Genomic DNA, 16,891 nt, shown 5'->3' with positions numbered 1-16,891 from the left:
AAAAAAAAAAAAAAAAAGAAAGGTGGTTTGGGGCGGGGTAGATGAGGTGGGGCCATTTGGTGATTAAATGTGAGCTGACCTACAGATCTGCATATGAGCCTTCAGTCTGGTCTTAGCCCAGGCGGCCGCTTTCTTTTCCCATAAGGTCCTCCTGAGTTACTGAGGACCTGCCTGGCCTGAAGCCCCTCTGGGACCCTACCATCAAGACCAGGGTGCTTTTCTTGATTTGTCTGTTTGCCAAGATGTCCCTGTGATTTTCATGTGCAAAGTCCTCAGATCAGCAGAGACCTCATATTTTCCTCATATTACAGAAAAGTACCATTTGAAGGAGTAGGGAACACTGTAGAAAGCAGGGAAATGGGTTTGTGTGCCTTTGCGCCTCCATACTAGCAGGCCTCATTCCAAAACAGGATTTCCAATAGTGCCACCACATTCAGCTCCCTGAATGCTTCCAGACTTTCATTTCATCTGTTCAAGGGAATTATATCAGCAACTCTCCCTTCCTGGTGGGGGTACTGTGAAGAGCAAATGGGACAAGGAATTTGAAAGAAGGTTCCAAACAACAGGACAATACAAATATGCTTCATTACTGCCTCCTCTGTAAAACGGGAATAACGGCACGGAACTGCTGCGCAGTGATGTGTAGGTGAAGTTTAATTATGTAATGCCTGGGAACTAGCCCTGGAGAACACTGGGAAATAGATTTTACTGAAGTAAAGCCCCCAGTAAACAGCTACAGATACCTCCTTGTGTTTGTAGACACGTTCTCTGGATAGGCTGAGGCCTTCCCCACTAGGTCTGAGACCGCTTTAGTGGTCACAAAAAACTCCTACAGGACTTGGTCCCTTGATTCGGCCTGCCTTTAATGCTAGGATCGGACAATGGGCCAGCCTTCACGGCACAAATTTCTCAGAGCCTAGCCAAGGAAATTACACTGTGCCTATCGTCCCCAGAGTTCAGGACAGGTCGAGCAGATGAACTGGACCTTAAAAGAAACCCTAACAAAGTTTATCCTAGAGACCAGTGAAAACTGGGTCAGCCTGCCTCCTTTTGTCCTCCTCCGCGTATGACACACCCCCTATCAGAAAGGTTTCTCCCCCTTTGAAATCATGTTTGGCAGGCCTCCTCCCTACTCCCCAAACCTGCAGATACCGAGCAGGCAGAAATCCTTAACAGTACACTCCTTAAGTCCTTACAGGTGCTCCAGTCTGTTCAATCCCAGGTGCACCAGCTCATCAGAGACACTCGTCCCACACCAGTGGGCCTCACGGACCAACCAACACATTCCTTCCAGCCTGGAGACTCGGTCCTAGTTAAAAGATTCACCACCTCCGGCCTCACCCCCCATTGGAGAGGACCCTACATGGTTATCCTGACCACCCCCACCGCACTCAAAGTGGACGGACGAACAGCTTGGATTCACCACACCCACGCCAATACTGCCCCACCAGAAGAACAACGGAGCGTCGACCACACATCCCCGGACCTGCTAAAGCTAAGACTTGTACGCTCTTCGCAGCCACCACCCTTGCCTCCCTAACCCATGTTGTAAATTCCCATGGCAGACCCCCCCCCCACCTTAGAGCCTACTTACTTTCAATAGGTACTTACTGAAGGCTCCACTGGAGAATATGTCAGTGCTCGAACAGGCATGGATCCACCCTAGTCAACTCTACCCTTGAGCATTCCCCAAAAAGCCCCGTAACCTTCTTCCTAGATCTTTGTGATATTGTAGGCCCCAGGCTTAAAAAACCTCCATCAGAATCCCTCCCTACCATGCCTCATGCAGGACCTATAACTTCACGTAAAATAAAGAAAAATAGTTGGGGCTGTGGTAGTACACAGCAGGAAGAAGTTCTCCAGGGAAAGGGTCTTTACCTACACCCAGGCTCTGCTAGCCAACAGAGATGGAACTGTAAAAACTTAAATGAGTGCCTTTGCCCTCACTGGGGATTTAAGACCATCTCCACTATATCAGGATACACCAAAAACATATATTCCTTCATTTCTCCCCAAACCCATGCTCTGCCGCCGGCACTTGTAACCCACCCAAAATAACTATGCTCAACCCTGACAGTAGATGGAACACAGGACGTACCTGGGGTATCAAACCATATGTGTCAGGATGGGACTGGGGAAATAGTTTTACCATCCAGCGCACGGCCCCACCATGACCCAACCGCCCTATAGGACAAATTGCCGAAGTCATACGGCCCCCAAAACCTCTCCCCAAAACCCACAAATTCCATTCTCCTACCCTTCCTTCTCCTAACCTCACCCTTCCCACCATATCCCCATCAATAGCAACTCTAACCATAGAAGATTTAAACCTCCTAGATATGCTGTCCTCAGCACACCACCTACTTAGCCAGTCCAGCCCGAACTTGGGTGCAGACTGTTGGTTATACTGAAACTCGCAGCCACCTTTTTACACAGGCTTAGCAGCACAGCTGCCCATAACCCTCTCCAACATCCCCTGCTCTGAAACCAAGTTCCACCTGACCCTGGGAGAGCTAGAAGGAAAAGGTGAATGTTATCATTCCCCTAATTATCCCCTCACTAACTCCCCATACGCTGTAATAAAACCCTTCCCTTGAGCTACAACAGAACAACCCTTTACTGCCCCAAAATCATCTTAGCTAGCCTGCACTTTCAGTCCAACTGCATTTCACTTATCAGTTCAAAAATTTCTCTGACCCCGTACTGTGCACATCCTTATACATCTTGCCCCGTGTAAATATCTACAATGGACAAGAAGGTCCTACTGTTACTAGGACTTGTGTTTGGCCCTTGAGTTGCTCAAGATAATCCAGTCAAGAGTTAATTCTGTAAAACTAATGATCCTAAGATCCCAGTATGAACCCTTAAACCAAACTGACCAAATAGTTTTAATTGAAGAATAAATGATTTGACTCATGTACTAAATAACAGGAGGGAATGACATAGGCACAAAAAAAAAAAACAAAAACAAAAAGCTTAAGCACTGCCATCTTATAGAAAAGCCACCTGGGCCCTGAGCAGAACTGTTATTATATGGTAATTCTCAGAAAATGTTATTTTCTAAGGTTAAAAATTTTCCACCATTGCCCATTCCCTTGTAACAAACAGCTTGCCTTGCACAACCCCTGAGCCCCCAGGGAACAAGGATATGGTTTTACAGCTTAAATACCTTGCTCCCACTGGGTTCGGGGCCACGGGTTGGAGAGACCTGAGTCCTCCGTGGCTGCCAGCAATAAAAACCCTGCAATTTGGCATACTTTTGTCTTGATATTGATTTTCTTTGCTCGCTCTGGTGCAACAATACAGCACCTTTCTCGGCCTCTTACTACATTTCTGCTGCTTCTGTGGTTTACGGAAAATGTAACCCTTTCATTGTGTGTGTGTGAAAGAAAGAAGGAAACATTTGTGGTCGCATTGAACATCTGAGTGCTGACTGTGTGAGGGGCTGGAGGAAAGAGGACTTATCTGAGGACCGACTGACCGAAGCCTGCAAGTTTCCCCGAACGCAGCCGCTCCCGAGGCGTCTCTACGCGTCTCTACACTCACACAGGAAGACAGGAGTAACGGAGGGAGGAGCCTGGGAAGCGGGGGAGGCGTGGGAGCGGGACGGAGGGGCAGCCCGGAGGGAGCCGGCCAATCCGAGCGCGCTCCGCCAGCGACCAATCATGGGCCGCCTAGCCCGGCAAATCTGCCCGGCAGTGACGGGCGGGGCTGCCGGGAGTCGGGGTGCCGCCGGCTGCACTTCTGTGTGTCTTTCAGGAAGCCACAGGACAGGGGGCGTCTGTGCGGAGAAGCGGGGGTGGTGAGTAGCAGGCAGGCCCAGCTTGTGTACCAGCCCAGTGACATATATAGAAACATAAATCAGGCTAGAGCCGGCGCGCCCCGGGCGCGCACGTGTGTATGGACCCGCAGGCATGTCTGTACACGGGGTGGGCACCTGTCTTGTGAGGGGCTCCGGGCGTGGCTGCTCCTCGGACTTTCAGTTTTTTGTAAGATTCATCTCTTAGGGGCCTACCTTCCCCCATCTCCAGAGGAAAACGTAAGAAGTTTAACAGAGCTGGGACTGAGCAGATTAAGGGAGTGGAGCCGAGGCTGGGCCGGAGAGAGTGGGAACTGCGGGTGCTAGTGGGTAGGGATCCATCTGTTTGCCCCGTCTCCCAGCAAGAGAGGCATTTTGGAAATACTGGCGTGGCAAGCGTCGCCCTGAAACGTCCACAGAGCCCGAGAAGTGATGATCACTGAGTGAGTGGCACTGGGCTGAGACTGGCCAGTTTGTTAACGACAGGGATGCTAGCAGTTAGGAAGGCTAGGAGGAAACTCAGGATGGGGACCATCTGCTCCCCCAACCCCAGCGGGACAAAGACATCATCGGAGGTCTGCAATGCCGACTGGATGGCCTCGCTCCCCCCTCACCTCCACAACCTCCCCATTTCCAATCTGGCAATCCCAGGTATTCCTACTTGTTTCCACCGTGTTTAGTTCTGCCATTTTAGTGTTGTTAAGGGGTTGGGTTGCTTTTCTTTTGTGCTAGAAATTAATTGTCAGTGACCCCTTTTCATTTCCAAACCAAAAACTTAACACTGAAGCAGCTGCTTTAAAGAGATTTCCGTACGCTGCATCATTGGTAAAAGGACTCATGAGAATGGAAGCATCATTGTTTTTGCTTGTGGTTTTTTGTTTGTTTTTTGCTTATATTTGCTAGCCCCATTCTAAGAATATTATCCTTTTTAATGTTGTTATGTGTATGTGAGGGGTGCATTAACTTAAATCATTTGAAAGAGATATCAAAGGTAATGAATTAAAAGTCAAGAACTATTTTAGATCTGGATCAATATTTTCTTTCTCATTTATCTGACCTTGTGTATTGGATAAATAAAAAATGCATAAGCATTAGAGAATACGTTCAGAATCAGAACTGAGTATAAAGACACATTTTTGTTGTTAGAAAAGCCAGAATAGAAGATACTAACTCTCATCACCAGCAGTCACTAGGCGTGATGAGGTGGTGGTGTTTGAAGCTTTGTCTCTCTCTATATGTATGTATACAGGTGTCTGCCCGACTGATTTAGAGCTGCAGCCTTGCAAAGCACTTCTGCTCCAGCCACTGTCTCTCTGCTGGAGGTTTTATGGCTTGACATCATTTGTTAAATGTGTCCTCTTCCTTCCGCTCAGAAGGTGGTTAATGTATGATTTCTAGGGAAAGATATTTGGACAGTGAGTTTGGTCTGGTGTGCTGAGCATGTCCTACAGTGCTGCTACTGGAAAGCACTCCTAGAAGCAGGGGATGGACTGCTGCCAATTCTTTCTTTCACTTGGAGACACAACAATTGAAGTTCACCCCTAGACTACCAGACAAACTCCCAAGCATTCCCTAGACCCGTCTGGGTTTTTTTGTTTTTGTTTTTGTTTTTTTGTTGTTGTTGTTGTTTGTTTTGTTGTGTGTTTTTTTGAGGTTTGGTTGGTTTTTTGTTTGTTTGTTTTTGGTGGCTGAAAAGATGACCTCATGCAACTCCTGATCTTTGCTTTCTGTGCATGAGAAAGAGCAATGCTGGCTTCAAATGCAGGCTTTTCTTTACTCACCTCTTCTTTTGGATGTCTTCCAGGTTCATTGTCCTCATGGACTCAGGTTGCTTTTGAGCAAGGAGAGGGCTGCAAAATTTCTTTATAGTTATGTTACGTATGTTTTATCAGCCATTGACTACAGCTCCTTGGGAAATGCCAAATGGGCATGCTTCAGAACAGGTCTTTTCCATGTTTAATTGACGCCTGTGGAGTTGTCTCTGAAATTATGCTTGGGCCACTTTTAACATTAGTCATTTGCCTTCAGGCCTTCTAATGGAATTATTTTGTTGAGTGATACGGCAGGTAGTATGTGTTTGCAAATAGAATGGCATCTTATGCAGGCCCTAAATGGCTGTGTCATTCAGGGCATGTCCGGGGTAGGTTGGGGCTTCCTCCTTCCTTGTTGTACTTTGGACAGCTCAAACCATAACAGCAGCTCTGCTAGTGGCTTGGCTTGGCTGTGTATTCTGCCTCTGTGACTGGAGAAAGGAACTGGGCATTTGTTCTGTGATCCTTAGGATATGTTGCAGTTACTAAACTTGCTGGGGTAGCGGGGAGCAAATAGCTGGGACCTACTGCTGAAACTGGAAATTATATGATTAGCCGCCATGGGGATCACAAGATTTTTTTTACCCTGCTTTGTGAAGTCTGGTTCTGCTAAGCAAAAAGAAAAAAACAATGGCCTTGACTCCTCAACAGATGCTAAATTCACTATTATGAAATGCTATTTTCTCAGCAGTGGAAGGGACATTAAGTGTATGTATGTGTAGGCTCAAGACAGGAAAATCACATATTAAATGCTAGCCATTCATGGACTTCCCCCTACTAGTTCTCTTTTCTCTACCTTGAGCTTAATACCGGATAAATACTAGCAGTCAAGTTCTATCAATCCTTGCTGAGAAACCCTGAAATATAGAAGGCATTTAAGAAATGGGGGCCACCATCGTCCCCCCACTTCCTCTCTAACTCTTCCCTCTTATCATCCTCTGCATCATAATAGCTGTTATTTTGCCGAGCACTAGCACGCAGCACCCATTGGTGTACATTACCTCCAATCCTCATAACTCCATAAAGTGGGTATTAACATCTTCAGTTTAGAATTAAGGAAATTATTGTTCAAAGAAGTAATTTTCTCAAGATCACACAAATAGTAAGTGGTAGAACTTGTATTTAAGCCCCTGTGGAGCTGCAAAACCCAGGCACTGTCTCTGTGCCCCTGAAGGGTCCTTGGGAGTGGCAGAGCAGTGGAGTAGTCCCTAACTGAAAGCCAGTTTCTTCAGACCATCCTCTGCAGTGAATGAAAGAGGTTTTCAAAGCAAGTGGCATTAATCTAAGTGATTATCACTTCGAATATATAGGTACATATATACATATTATATGTACATATATGTAGATATATACATATAGTTGTGAATTGTGATATATGTAGATATATACATATTATATATACATACATATGTACATATATACATATTATATATACATATGCCTGTTTAGAATTGGAATGCAGTAACTTTTAAATTCAGTTTGAGTGCTTCAACCTGTTTTGCATGTGTGTGTGGGGGGGGGCGCATGTGTGTGTGTGTGTGTGTGTGTGTGCGCACGCACACACCCACATGCCCAATCTGGGACATCTATAGGTCAGAGTCAGATCTATCAGGATGGTGATAGGGCAGCGAGGACATAGAAAAGGGGAGGGAAAAGATAAGCCTTCTGGCAATAATAGCAGAACTGAGATGGAGTAAACTATGTCACATTTGAGTGCACCTGCTGCATTTGCCTGTCATGATGGGAGAGAACATGTGTGAATGTGCACCTCTCAACAGAGCCTTGGTGTATTATTTTACTTCCGCAACTGTTAAGAACACCTGTTAATGACCAGTACCAACAAACATATTAAAATATCTTGGAGAAGAAACTCAAAATAATTCTCATTGCTATCTGTATAGAATAATTTGATGTCTGAAGGATAAAGGATCCAGACATCACAAAAGTCAGACTTTTTAATTAAAGCTTTAAACTCTACAACATTTTCACTGATGTTTGTGAAAGCATGATATTCTCTGTGGACAAATGGACTAATGGGAAAAACATTTCTCTATAATGTATACTGCTTTTCAATAAATTGTTTTCTCTGTACATTTTAATGCTATTCCATTTTTTTTTAAATGCACTCTTTCTTTCTTATTAAAGGTAAACTAGTTGGTTTACACTTGGGGAAGCTTCTATTGGGAAGAGCCTTGAACTTAAGGGTTGTGAAACTTATTGTTGATTCTTGCCATGTAATATTGAAGTATTCAAATTTCTCAGGACATAGTTTCTTCATTTGTAATTAAGATATTGGGTTAAATTAAATATAGAGTCCTTTCCAGATTAAAAATTATATGATTAATTTGAGGTTTTTTGTTTTATTTTGTTGCCTGTTCTTTGTCCAATGTAGAAAGAGCTGGAAGGAATGACTGGGTCATTTTAGGTCTAAAAGCTATTTGTTGTATGCCTCTTCAAAACAAGAAAATGTACAAACAAGGATTCACAATTGCCAGAAGGAAGCAGGGTCTATTCACTTTAGCCTCTTAAAAGGGGCTGTAGATTACTTGATGTAAATGAACTTTTACCTCACCAGACCCTAAGTGCACTTTAAGAAACCTCTATAGATATATAGATATAGATCTGTATATATGTACCTTCATCATACAGTTTTTTTTTTAAAAAAAAGCAAACTAATTAGAAAAAATTTTAAATCAGAAACACAAATAACACGTTACGGAAGCACACAGAATGGAAAGACTAATTCCAACTTCTGGAATTTGGAATTAATTAAGAACTACCTTGTTGAGAGAATATCATTTGATCTAGAATTTGAGGAGTGGTCAGGATTTCAAGGGATATGGCTTGAGGGTCAGGGTTGGGAAGGGGGATTTCCAGGTGGAATTAACCAATTGAGCTAGTAAATGGGGGTATGTGAGGGAACTGGCTAGAGGACACTGTCTCTGGTCCCTCTATATCCCTGTTACAGTATCTTTGTCATAGTACTTCTCAACACATTGTTATTTTTAAGTGTATGTTTTTCCCATGTGAACAACTTGTCAATGGAAAATATCTTATTTTTCTTTATAATTCTAAATCCCAGTAGAAGGTAGCAGCGCAGTCATTGGTGACAGCTGAGTGAATAATTGAAAGTATGGAAAGTCTGGAATAAGAACGCTAGAATCATGGTTTGCAGCCGCCATCATTTTTCATTGTGATCAGAGCTGAACTGAGTAGATTGGTTAAATTCAGCTTTCACCAATAGCCACATTAAACTATATGAAGATTTTCCAATCCATTTCTTCTTATTGCACATAATATTCCTGAAGATTAGGCTTGACAAGACTCATCACTAAGCCCCCATCAGAAATGAAAATTTTGAGGCCAAGTGAAATGGTCACAAGAGTCAGAAGCAGAGCGCTGGTGTAACTTCTTTTCTAAGAACAGTTCTTTCACCCACCATCGCCCTACCTTCCTTCTTCCTGTGTCAAATTAGGGCTTCTCATCTTTGCTGCCTGGCTGCTGCCTCTCCCAGATCCCATTTCCTGTTCCCCTCTTTGCCTTCTTTCCACTGACCTGACCTGGTCCCCAGCCTTCCCTTGCCAGGGTCAACCTTCCACAGGTGCTCCTCACTGCTCTCCGATTCCCAGATGATTCTCTGTTCTCATGTTGCTAGTGATCATTCTCTTCTCTTTTTTTCTACCTTTCTGGAATCCTCTCCCTTTCTAGCAGTTTTGCCCTTGAGCACTTGGAGATTCCTACAGGTCTTGTTCCTGCAGCCCCCACAGCCCCTTCCCACATGTGTGACATGGAGACAAAATCACTTAATGGAGCAGGATGGAGTCATTACTCTGATCTTGCTTCTGAAAGTTGAACCAGATCTGGCACATCTAGAAGAGATTTGGGGACCTCCCCAAAAGGGCACAAAATAAATTGTGTAACAAGAAGTTTTGGTTGGCTCTACTTTGAGGATAGCATGAACCATGAGTTGGCCCTAAAACAAATCCATTCTCCTACAGGATTTGAGGTTGTGGGAAACCAAGGACCAAGCTGAATCTACCAAGGCTGACTCGATGAAAAAAAAAAATCATATGAGACCAAAATGGTCTCTTAAAGGGGACTAGTTTATTTTTGTTTTGTTTTTCTTTTTTTCCCTCTGGGTGGCCATGGCGAACAATAAAAAGAGGCTATGACTGTGGCGGTCCCATTAGTAGGCTTCACTCCTAAGAAGGCTCATCTAGCCCTCTCTCCTCCCACAAATTACAAAAGCCACAAAGAATTCTAGAATCATACATGTCTATAAAAAGAAAGATCATGGATCGATTAAGAATATGAATGCTACAGCCAGACTATCTGAATTTAAATACTGACCCTGCCCTTTACAAGCACTATGACTTTGGACAAATCACTTAACCGTTCTGTGCCTCAGTGTCCTTCTCTGTAACACAGAGGTAATCTGTGCACCACCTCATTTTTTTGGTGTGAGAAATAAGTTAATTCATATAGCATGCTTTCTGTCACAAAATAAGCACTATAAAATAAAATAACAGTATCTTTTTAAAAAGTCAATCATAACATTCATTTATTGAAAGCCTCTGCCTGGAATGGACAACAAAAAAGAGGTGTAAGATGCAGTTCATACCCTCAGGTAATTTACAATCTAGTTAAGAAGCTGACGGTTCAAGTAAACTATCTGACTCGGTGTTCTTTGTCCGATCAGATTAGGGTAACTTGAATGGTTACCCTGCAAAAGAGGCTTTAGAGTTAAGGGAAGGAAACACATAGCGTTGCCCAGGATGTGAGTGCCAAGTGAGTATTAGATGCAATATGAGGGTGGCTGATGAAAAGAGCCAAAAAGCTTTCTGTAGTTATTTACTCTATCCTGTCCTATCCCAAATTCAGCTCTCAGACTTTGTCATCTCCAGACATCCAGAGCCTTGGGAAGAACTCAGCCCTCTGTGACAGAAGCATGTTGTTAACTCTGTTCTGCTCTTCTCATTTCCTCATCACTTGCCCTCCTAACCCAGTCATTTTGTTCCTAGCTCAAGAGTGAGAATATTACAAAATGCTTTCCTTTGAACAAATACTTACACATATCTTATAATTCCTTCCCCAGCTATTGGAATAATAGCTTCATCATCCCTCCAAATACATGCATCACCCACACATGCAACATATATACACCACCCAAATACACTCACATGCACAGATACTTAGCTATGACCTTAGCCTCAGCTTCAACCTGCACTGGGCCCAAATTTCAATGCCTGCTATTGTTTACCAGTCATAAACATGTTGCAAAACATGCCTACTGACATTTCAGACCCTTGGAGCGTGCTGCTTCCACCTGCAAGCTCCTCTCTCAGACGTGTTTCTGAAGCTGCTGAGTTGGTTTCTAACACGTGATCTGACCTGACCTCCACTAGATGTGACAGTTAGCTTCTACATCTCTCTCCTGCCTCTAGGAACTTAGGAGCACAGGCACACTAAAGGTAATGCTAGTGAAGTGCTTTCCCGTCTCACAACTTTGCCTCTGGGAAAGTCACAAGCCACTTTGCCAATGCTGACTAACGCCAATTAGAGTTTCAAACGAGGCCTGCAGAGGAGGGATTATTTGTAGATATGTAATAGGTGGGTGTGTTTGTATCTATGAAAGAATTTGAACACACATCGAGAACCAAATTTAGGTGGAGGAGATCTGTGCCTAAATTTGTTTTAGTATTTACATTTGTGGTTAAGCAGGAGCCCTTCCACCTTCTCTCTTGTATTTTCAAACATCGATAGGAATTTCGATTATATTGCTGAACACTGTGAGGATCAAAGTACATGGGAGGATTATATTAGTAGGTCTGTAGGTAACTTCAAGATAAAACAGGTTGAGCTACAGAGACCTGCATTGCTCTAAGGGGCATGTCTAGGTTATTTCATCTGTGAAACACAAGCCGTCTTTACTAAGCAGCTAAGTAAGAAAATAACAGGTTGGGGGTTTTTTGTTAATGTCCAATTACTCTAGAACTGTCAGCTGTAAAATATCATTTCTTCTTAGAGAATTTCTATCAGTATTTTTATTTCTGTTGAGGCCTGACAAGATGAAAATAAAGGAAAAAATAGGACCCATTTGTGTGCTATAATGCAAATGTGTTCGAGTGTGGCAGCAATCTGCAGTTATGGTGGAAGTGAAAAATTCCTAGGCCCTGTCAGACTGAGATGAATATTTTATGAACATGTATGATTTGAAGGCTTATATATGAAAAGCGTTATTTTTAAAGTGCAATTGAATCCAGATACGCCACTTCCCAAATAAATGTCAAGCAGAGAAAGGTGAAAACAGTATTCTCATCCATCCTCCCCAGGTTTGAGTTTAGGTCATCATCTTGGCAGTAGGTGTCCATAGGGACCCTCACAAGAATTATATGAGTGTGTTGTGTTCATTTGGCTTAAAATATGCATCAGTGCTTGCTTACTCTTTTTGCTTCTTTTGGTTCTCGTTGCCTACATTAAAAAATTTGTATTCATTTAAAGGAAAGTTATTGACTCAAAAAGTATTTACTGAATGCCCTTTTGTGCCAGGTACTGTGTTAAATCAGGTGATAATACAGATCAGTAAGATTATTCTCCCTGTTCTTCATGAAAATATGACCTTAGAAGGAAACCAAAATTTAAACACGATAGAGAAAATGCATGGGGGCTGTAACACTCTGAAAACCAATACTCAATTCTGTTACTGACAGTAGAAGGAAAGCTTGGTGGGTTGGACTTCCAAGAGTACCCTTGGGTTGAAATATAAACAGTGAGGAATAGAAAGCAGGTGTCCCAGTGCAGAGGGACTGAGGCGTCAGAGAGCATGGTGACCTTGAGGAAAGCCAGGAGTCTGGTGTGGTTACAGCACGGATTTTATTTAAATAAAGGAATAAATATGAGGCTGGAAAAGTAGGCAAGAACTAGATCCTAATGAGCCTTACATGCCATGCCAAGATTGAACGTCATCTTGATGGCAAAAAGCAGCCATTGAAAGAGTTGGTCAGAAATGGGTGGTAAAGCCCCTAAAATGACTGCATAAGAGTGAATGGAAACAAAATGACCCAGCAGTTCTTAGGGATACAGTGGGTTAAGACGAGAAACTCATTGTTCCTTTCCCTCTACTTATCACATGTATGTTAATTTTGTTCCATATACTGGGCTCTCTCCGAGGCACTAGTGATTCAGTGATGATCAATACAGACATGGTCCTTGCCTTCAAAGAGCTGACAGTCTAGTTGGAGAAATGGACATTTCATCAAGCAGTTGGAACACCACAGGCTATGTAGGATGACTAGAGAGGCATGCATTACTGATGGAAGAAGCATATAGCAAGGGCATCTTAACAAGACTTGGGAGTCCAGGGAGGCCTCCTAGAGGAAGTTAAGAACAAACTAAACTCTGAAGAATACATAGACGTTAGCCCCCAGGATAAGACGAACAGAGTAAGCATGCTCTAGGAGGGGAAATAAAATGGGTGAGGATCTTGAAGAGAGGGAATGGCCCATTTAACAAACCTAAATATTTCATTTTGGTTGTACTATGGGTTGCAAGGAGGAGAAAGTCAGGGAGTAAAGTGACAACATATTTAGAGGTCTTAAAAGCCATGTTAAAGTTATCTAACTTCAGGCTGGGCACAGTGGCTCATGCCTGTAATCCCAGCACTTTGGAAAGCCCAGGCTGGTGGATCACTTGAGGTGAGGAGTTTGAGACTAGCCTGGCCAACATGGTGAAACTCCCTCTGTAATAAAAATATAAAAATTAGCCAGGCATGATGGCAGATACCTGTAATCCCAGCTACTTGGGAGACTGAGGCAGGAGAACCCTCAGTTCTCCTGAGAACCCTCAGGGAGCAGAGGTTGCAGAGAGCTGAGATCGCACCTCTGCACTCCAGCCTAGGCATCAGAGTAAGACTCGGTCTTAAGAAAACAAAAGTTAGCTAACTTTACCTGAACAGGTTTGGGAACAGTTTTAAGCATGCAAATCACAAGATCAACTTTGTGTTTTGGAAAGATCACTCTCACTGCAGCACACAATATATGGGAAACCAGGAAGCACTGTAATCAAGGGGACCAATTAGGTTGCTGTGAGGTCATTAAAATGGGAGGAGGAGGGTGACAGCATGGACCAAAAAAGAGAGAACAGACGCAGGGGCTGTTTAGGAGGAAGTGTCAGCAGGGCTTGGCGATTACTTGGAAGGCAAAAGAGAAGGTGCAGCCGGCTTGGGTGAGTGAGAGGAAGTTGACGGCATTCCCAGGAGTATGGATAAAGAAGGAGCAGGTTTAGAGGTGGTGGAAGGAAGCAGAGGTGCTTAGTTTGAGGCACCTGTGGGACATTTCAGAATTGGGAGAAGAGCACAGGTGGCACACAGTGGAGATGGTTTTAGAGCTAAATCTTCACATTTCACAATTTGCCCAACTTTCTACCCTCACCCACAGATACTATTATATCCAGTATCAGATGCTTTGAGTTTAAAGCTGATATCCCTATTTTTTAGATTATGTCTCTTAGATTTTAACTAGGATTATGCTTCTTTTAGAAAATTTGTCCTGAGCTTCTTTTAGAAAATTTGTCCTGAGAGTTCTAGTCCCAGACAGGTGCCCCTTCATGTTCGTCTAGTGTCTAGTGTTCTGCCTGTTCTGTCTGAAGTGTCTCTTGGCAGCCCAGGTTTGAGCATAGGCATTAGCTTGTGTATACTATGCCATAAACCAGCTGTGAAATGGAAACTTTTAGTTGCTTTACCACAATCATCAAACATGATTTATTTCACACACAGATATCTCGGGTTGCACCAATAGGCTCAATAAAAGCATGAGAATTTTACAGCAGAATAGTTCATTTAATGTAACTTTTTCTCCTACCCTAAACATTTTTCTGGCTTCTCCTAAAGCTTATTATTATTATTCTTTCTTTAGTGTTTACAAAAAAGTTGTTAAAAAAAAAAAAAACTCAGAGCTGAGAAGGCTCCTTAGGGAATGACCAAGTGCCCCTTGTGAGGAGTTACTTCACAAAAAGATGATGCCATCTATTTGGAGAAAGAGTAGTATACACATTAGCAAAATAGAAGAAGAATTTCTTATGAATGAACTATCTACAGTATCTTATTTGGAGTAGGGATTGGGGTCTATTGGACAATTGAAGAAGAGAAAATCTTTCAAAAGAGAATAGGAACCCCTCCCCATGTAGAGGGCTTTAAAATGCCCTGCACACATGGGATTGAAAACCCTTTGACTCACATAAATCATAGGATGCTGGAGCTGACTTGGGGAATACCTAAGGCAATGGGATGCTCATTGTGCCTTGCAGAGCAGGGAAGGTTTTGTACCCCCTTGGTGCCCCTCTGATTACCTCAGGGAAAAGGGTGGAGACTGCTGGGGAGAAACTTCAACTAGAGCAGGTCAGGTTGCATTTGTTTCACACATAGTTACTTCATTTGAAAGTATTGCAGGTCTAAAAAGTACCCTGAAAACCTCTGATTTATCCAGTTATCTCCAGCCTCATCCAGCCAGTTGCAAGGGTTGACCAAGACTGACTCTCTTAATTCCCAGGCTATCTCTCCCCAAACAGTGAGATGCCCCTTTGGCGTCTCAGCACATAAAAAAAGAATAAGTTGATCAACATCCTCTGCTTCCAAGTATTCTGCCTTAAACAGTTGCTTTGTTGCATTGTGGATAATTATGAATTCAATAGGCGACTGATTAAAAATTAAATTGGCCACGTGGCACTCTCAGATTTTGCAGGCAGTTTGATGGTTATTATTAATACTCTCCCACATGCCTCATGGAAAATAAACAAGTCTGATAGGTTGAGAAGAAGGTTTAAAGAAGTTATCTTTGGTTCAAGGGACTACTAAATGGCCTCCTGATCTGGAACCTTGGACTCATAATGACTAAATTTGTATACCCTAAAGATGCCTCACCCTTTCTGCACTTGTTAATATGAAGTCAAGTTCTCTATAAATGTTGCATTTTTCTCAAGGACCTAATTCAGAAGTGTGAGATTGGTGGCTCCAAAGAGATATGATTAGAAGATAATTTATGCAGGCATAAGTTGCAAGAAATCTACTCTCTGGCACTTTACCTTTAAAATTGTTCAACGTAATATTTTATTAAGTTGTTCCTTTAGTCATCCTTTCAGGTTAATTTTGTTTCTTTGTTTCCTGACACATTCTTCTTCATTGACCCAGATAACTCAAGCTAGAAGGACAAAGGGAGATAAATGGAGCTAGGGGTAAACAGGTGTAAGGGGTGAAAAGGAGCAGAGAGTGAACTCTACCTGTTTAATGTTGGAATGGAGCAAATAGAAGTTTGGGAAAGGATCGGGAGATCTAGGCCTACCAGCCTTAGGCAACTCTCTAAGCATCTGTTTATTCAGATATTCATGCTTACATTTATTCTGTATAGATGTATTCAGTACCTACTAAATTCCAGAAACTAAGTATGGAGATATAGGCATGAATTAGACATGATTCTGCCCTCAAAGGCTTACAGTTAGGTGGCAGAGACAGATGTGGAGATAAATAGCACTCAATGTCCTAGGTTCATCAAGTATCAACTAACTGCCGTGGAATCACAGAGGAAAGAGCAGGTCAGTCTGCCTGGTGGAGTTAGGTGAGGTCACAGACTAATGATGGTAATTAAAATTGAAAGGCAAGGGATTGTAAGATTGTCCCCAAGGACTGTAAGGGTTTTTTGTTTTCTTAGACAAATCTTTTGCTATATTCAATAACCATAAGGCATATTTCTCATATATATTAATAACATTGTAAATTAATATATTCTTAGCTCAGGCCTCAAATATTTTAACTTGCAAAATTACCTGTTCACATCAAATTTATTGTAATATTTGTATTGATTAAATACCTGAGTTGGAATACAAGATGTTTTTCTATGAAAGCCACCCTAAACATCTTCAGCATTTGAGAATACATGTTCATTGTAATGTCTGTTCTTTATGGTTTTTTTTGTTTTGTTTTTTTGTTTGTGTTTTGTTTTGTTTTGTTTTGAGACAGGGTCATGTTCTGTCACCCAGGCTGTAGTGCAGTGGCATGATCACGGCTCACTGAAGCCTCGGCCTCCGAGGCTCAAGCAGTTCTCCATCTTAGCCTCTGAGTAGCTGAGACTACCACCATGTGTCATTATACCTGTCTATTTTTTTTTATTTATTTCTAGTAGAGACCAGGTCAGGCTGGTCTCAAACTCCTGAGCTCAAGTGATCCTCCGGCCTCAGCCTCCCAAAGTGCTGGGATGACAGGCATGAGCCACTGTGCCCATCCTGTTCTTGT

General features: G+C 42.8%; 1 protein-coding gene and 1 long non-coding RNA gene across 4 annotated transcripts in view; one reads left to right on the top strand and one right to left on the bottom strand.

The window, feature by feature from the left end:
* The window catches only part of LOC108317398, a 320,387-nt gene extending 316,797 nt beyond the window's left edge, over window positions 1-3,590 (bottom strand). The window contains exon 1 of one of the 3 annotated variants that reach the window (XR_005203291.1): window positions 3,482-3,590. This is a non-coding gene — a long non-coding RNA (uncharacterized LOC108317398). The remainder of the gene's footprint in view (window positions 1-3,481) is intronic. The other 2 variants (XR_005203293.1, XR_005203292.1) reach the window with 2 other exon arrangements.
* A 113-nt stretch (window positions 3,591-3,703) lies between these two features.
* Window positions 3,704-16,891, top strand: part of PLCXD2 (phosphatidylinositol specific phospholipase C X domain containing 2) — a 48,014-nt gene continuing 34,826 nt past the window's right edge. The window contains exon 1 of the mRNA XM_037745456.1: window positions 3,704-4,450. Within this exon, the coding sequence (XP_037601384.1) occupies window positions 4,288-4,450 (163 nt within the window). The 5' untranslated portion in view covers window positions 3,704-4,287. The remainder of the gene's footprint in view (window positions 4,451-16,891) is intronic.

Source organism: Cebus imitator, unplaced genomic scaffold, assembly GCF_001604975.1.
Source record: "Cebus imitator isolate Cc_AM_T3 unplaced genomic scaffold, Cebus_imitator-1.0 Scaffold201, whole genome shotgun sequence".
Taxonomy (NCBI): domain Eukaryota; kingdom Metazoa; phylum Chordata; class Mammalia; order Primates; family Cebidae; genus Cebus; species Cebus imitator.
Note: the sequence above shows the minus strand (reverse complement) of the source record. Positions and strands in the feature narration are given on the sequence as shown.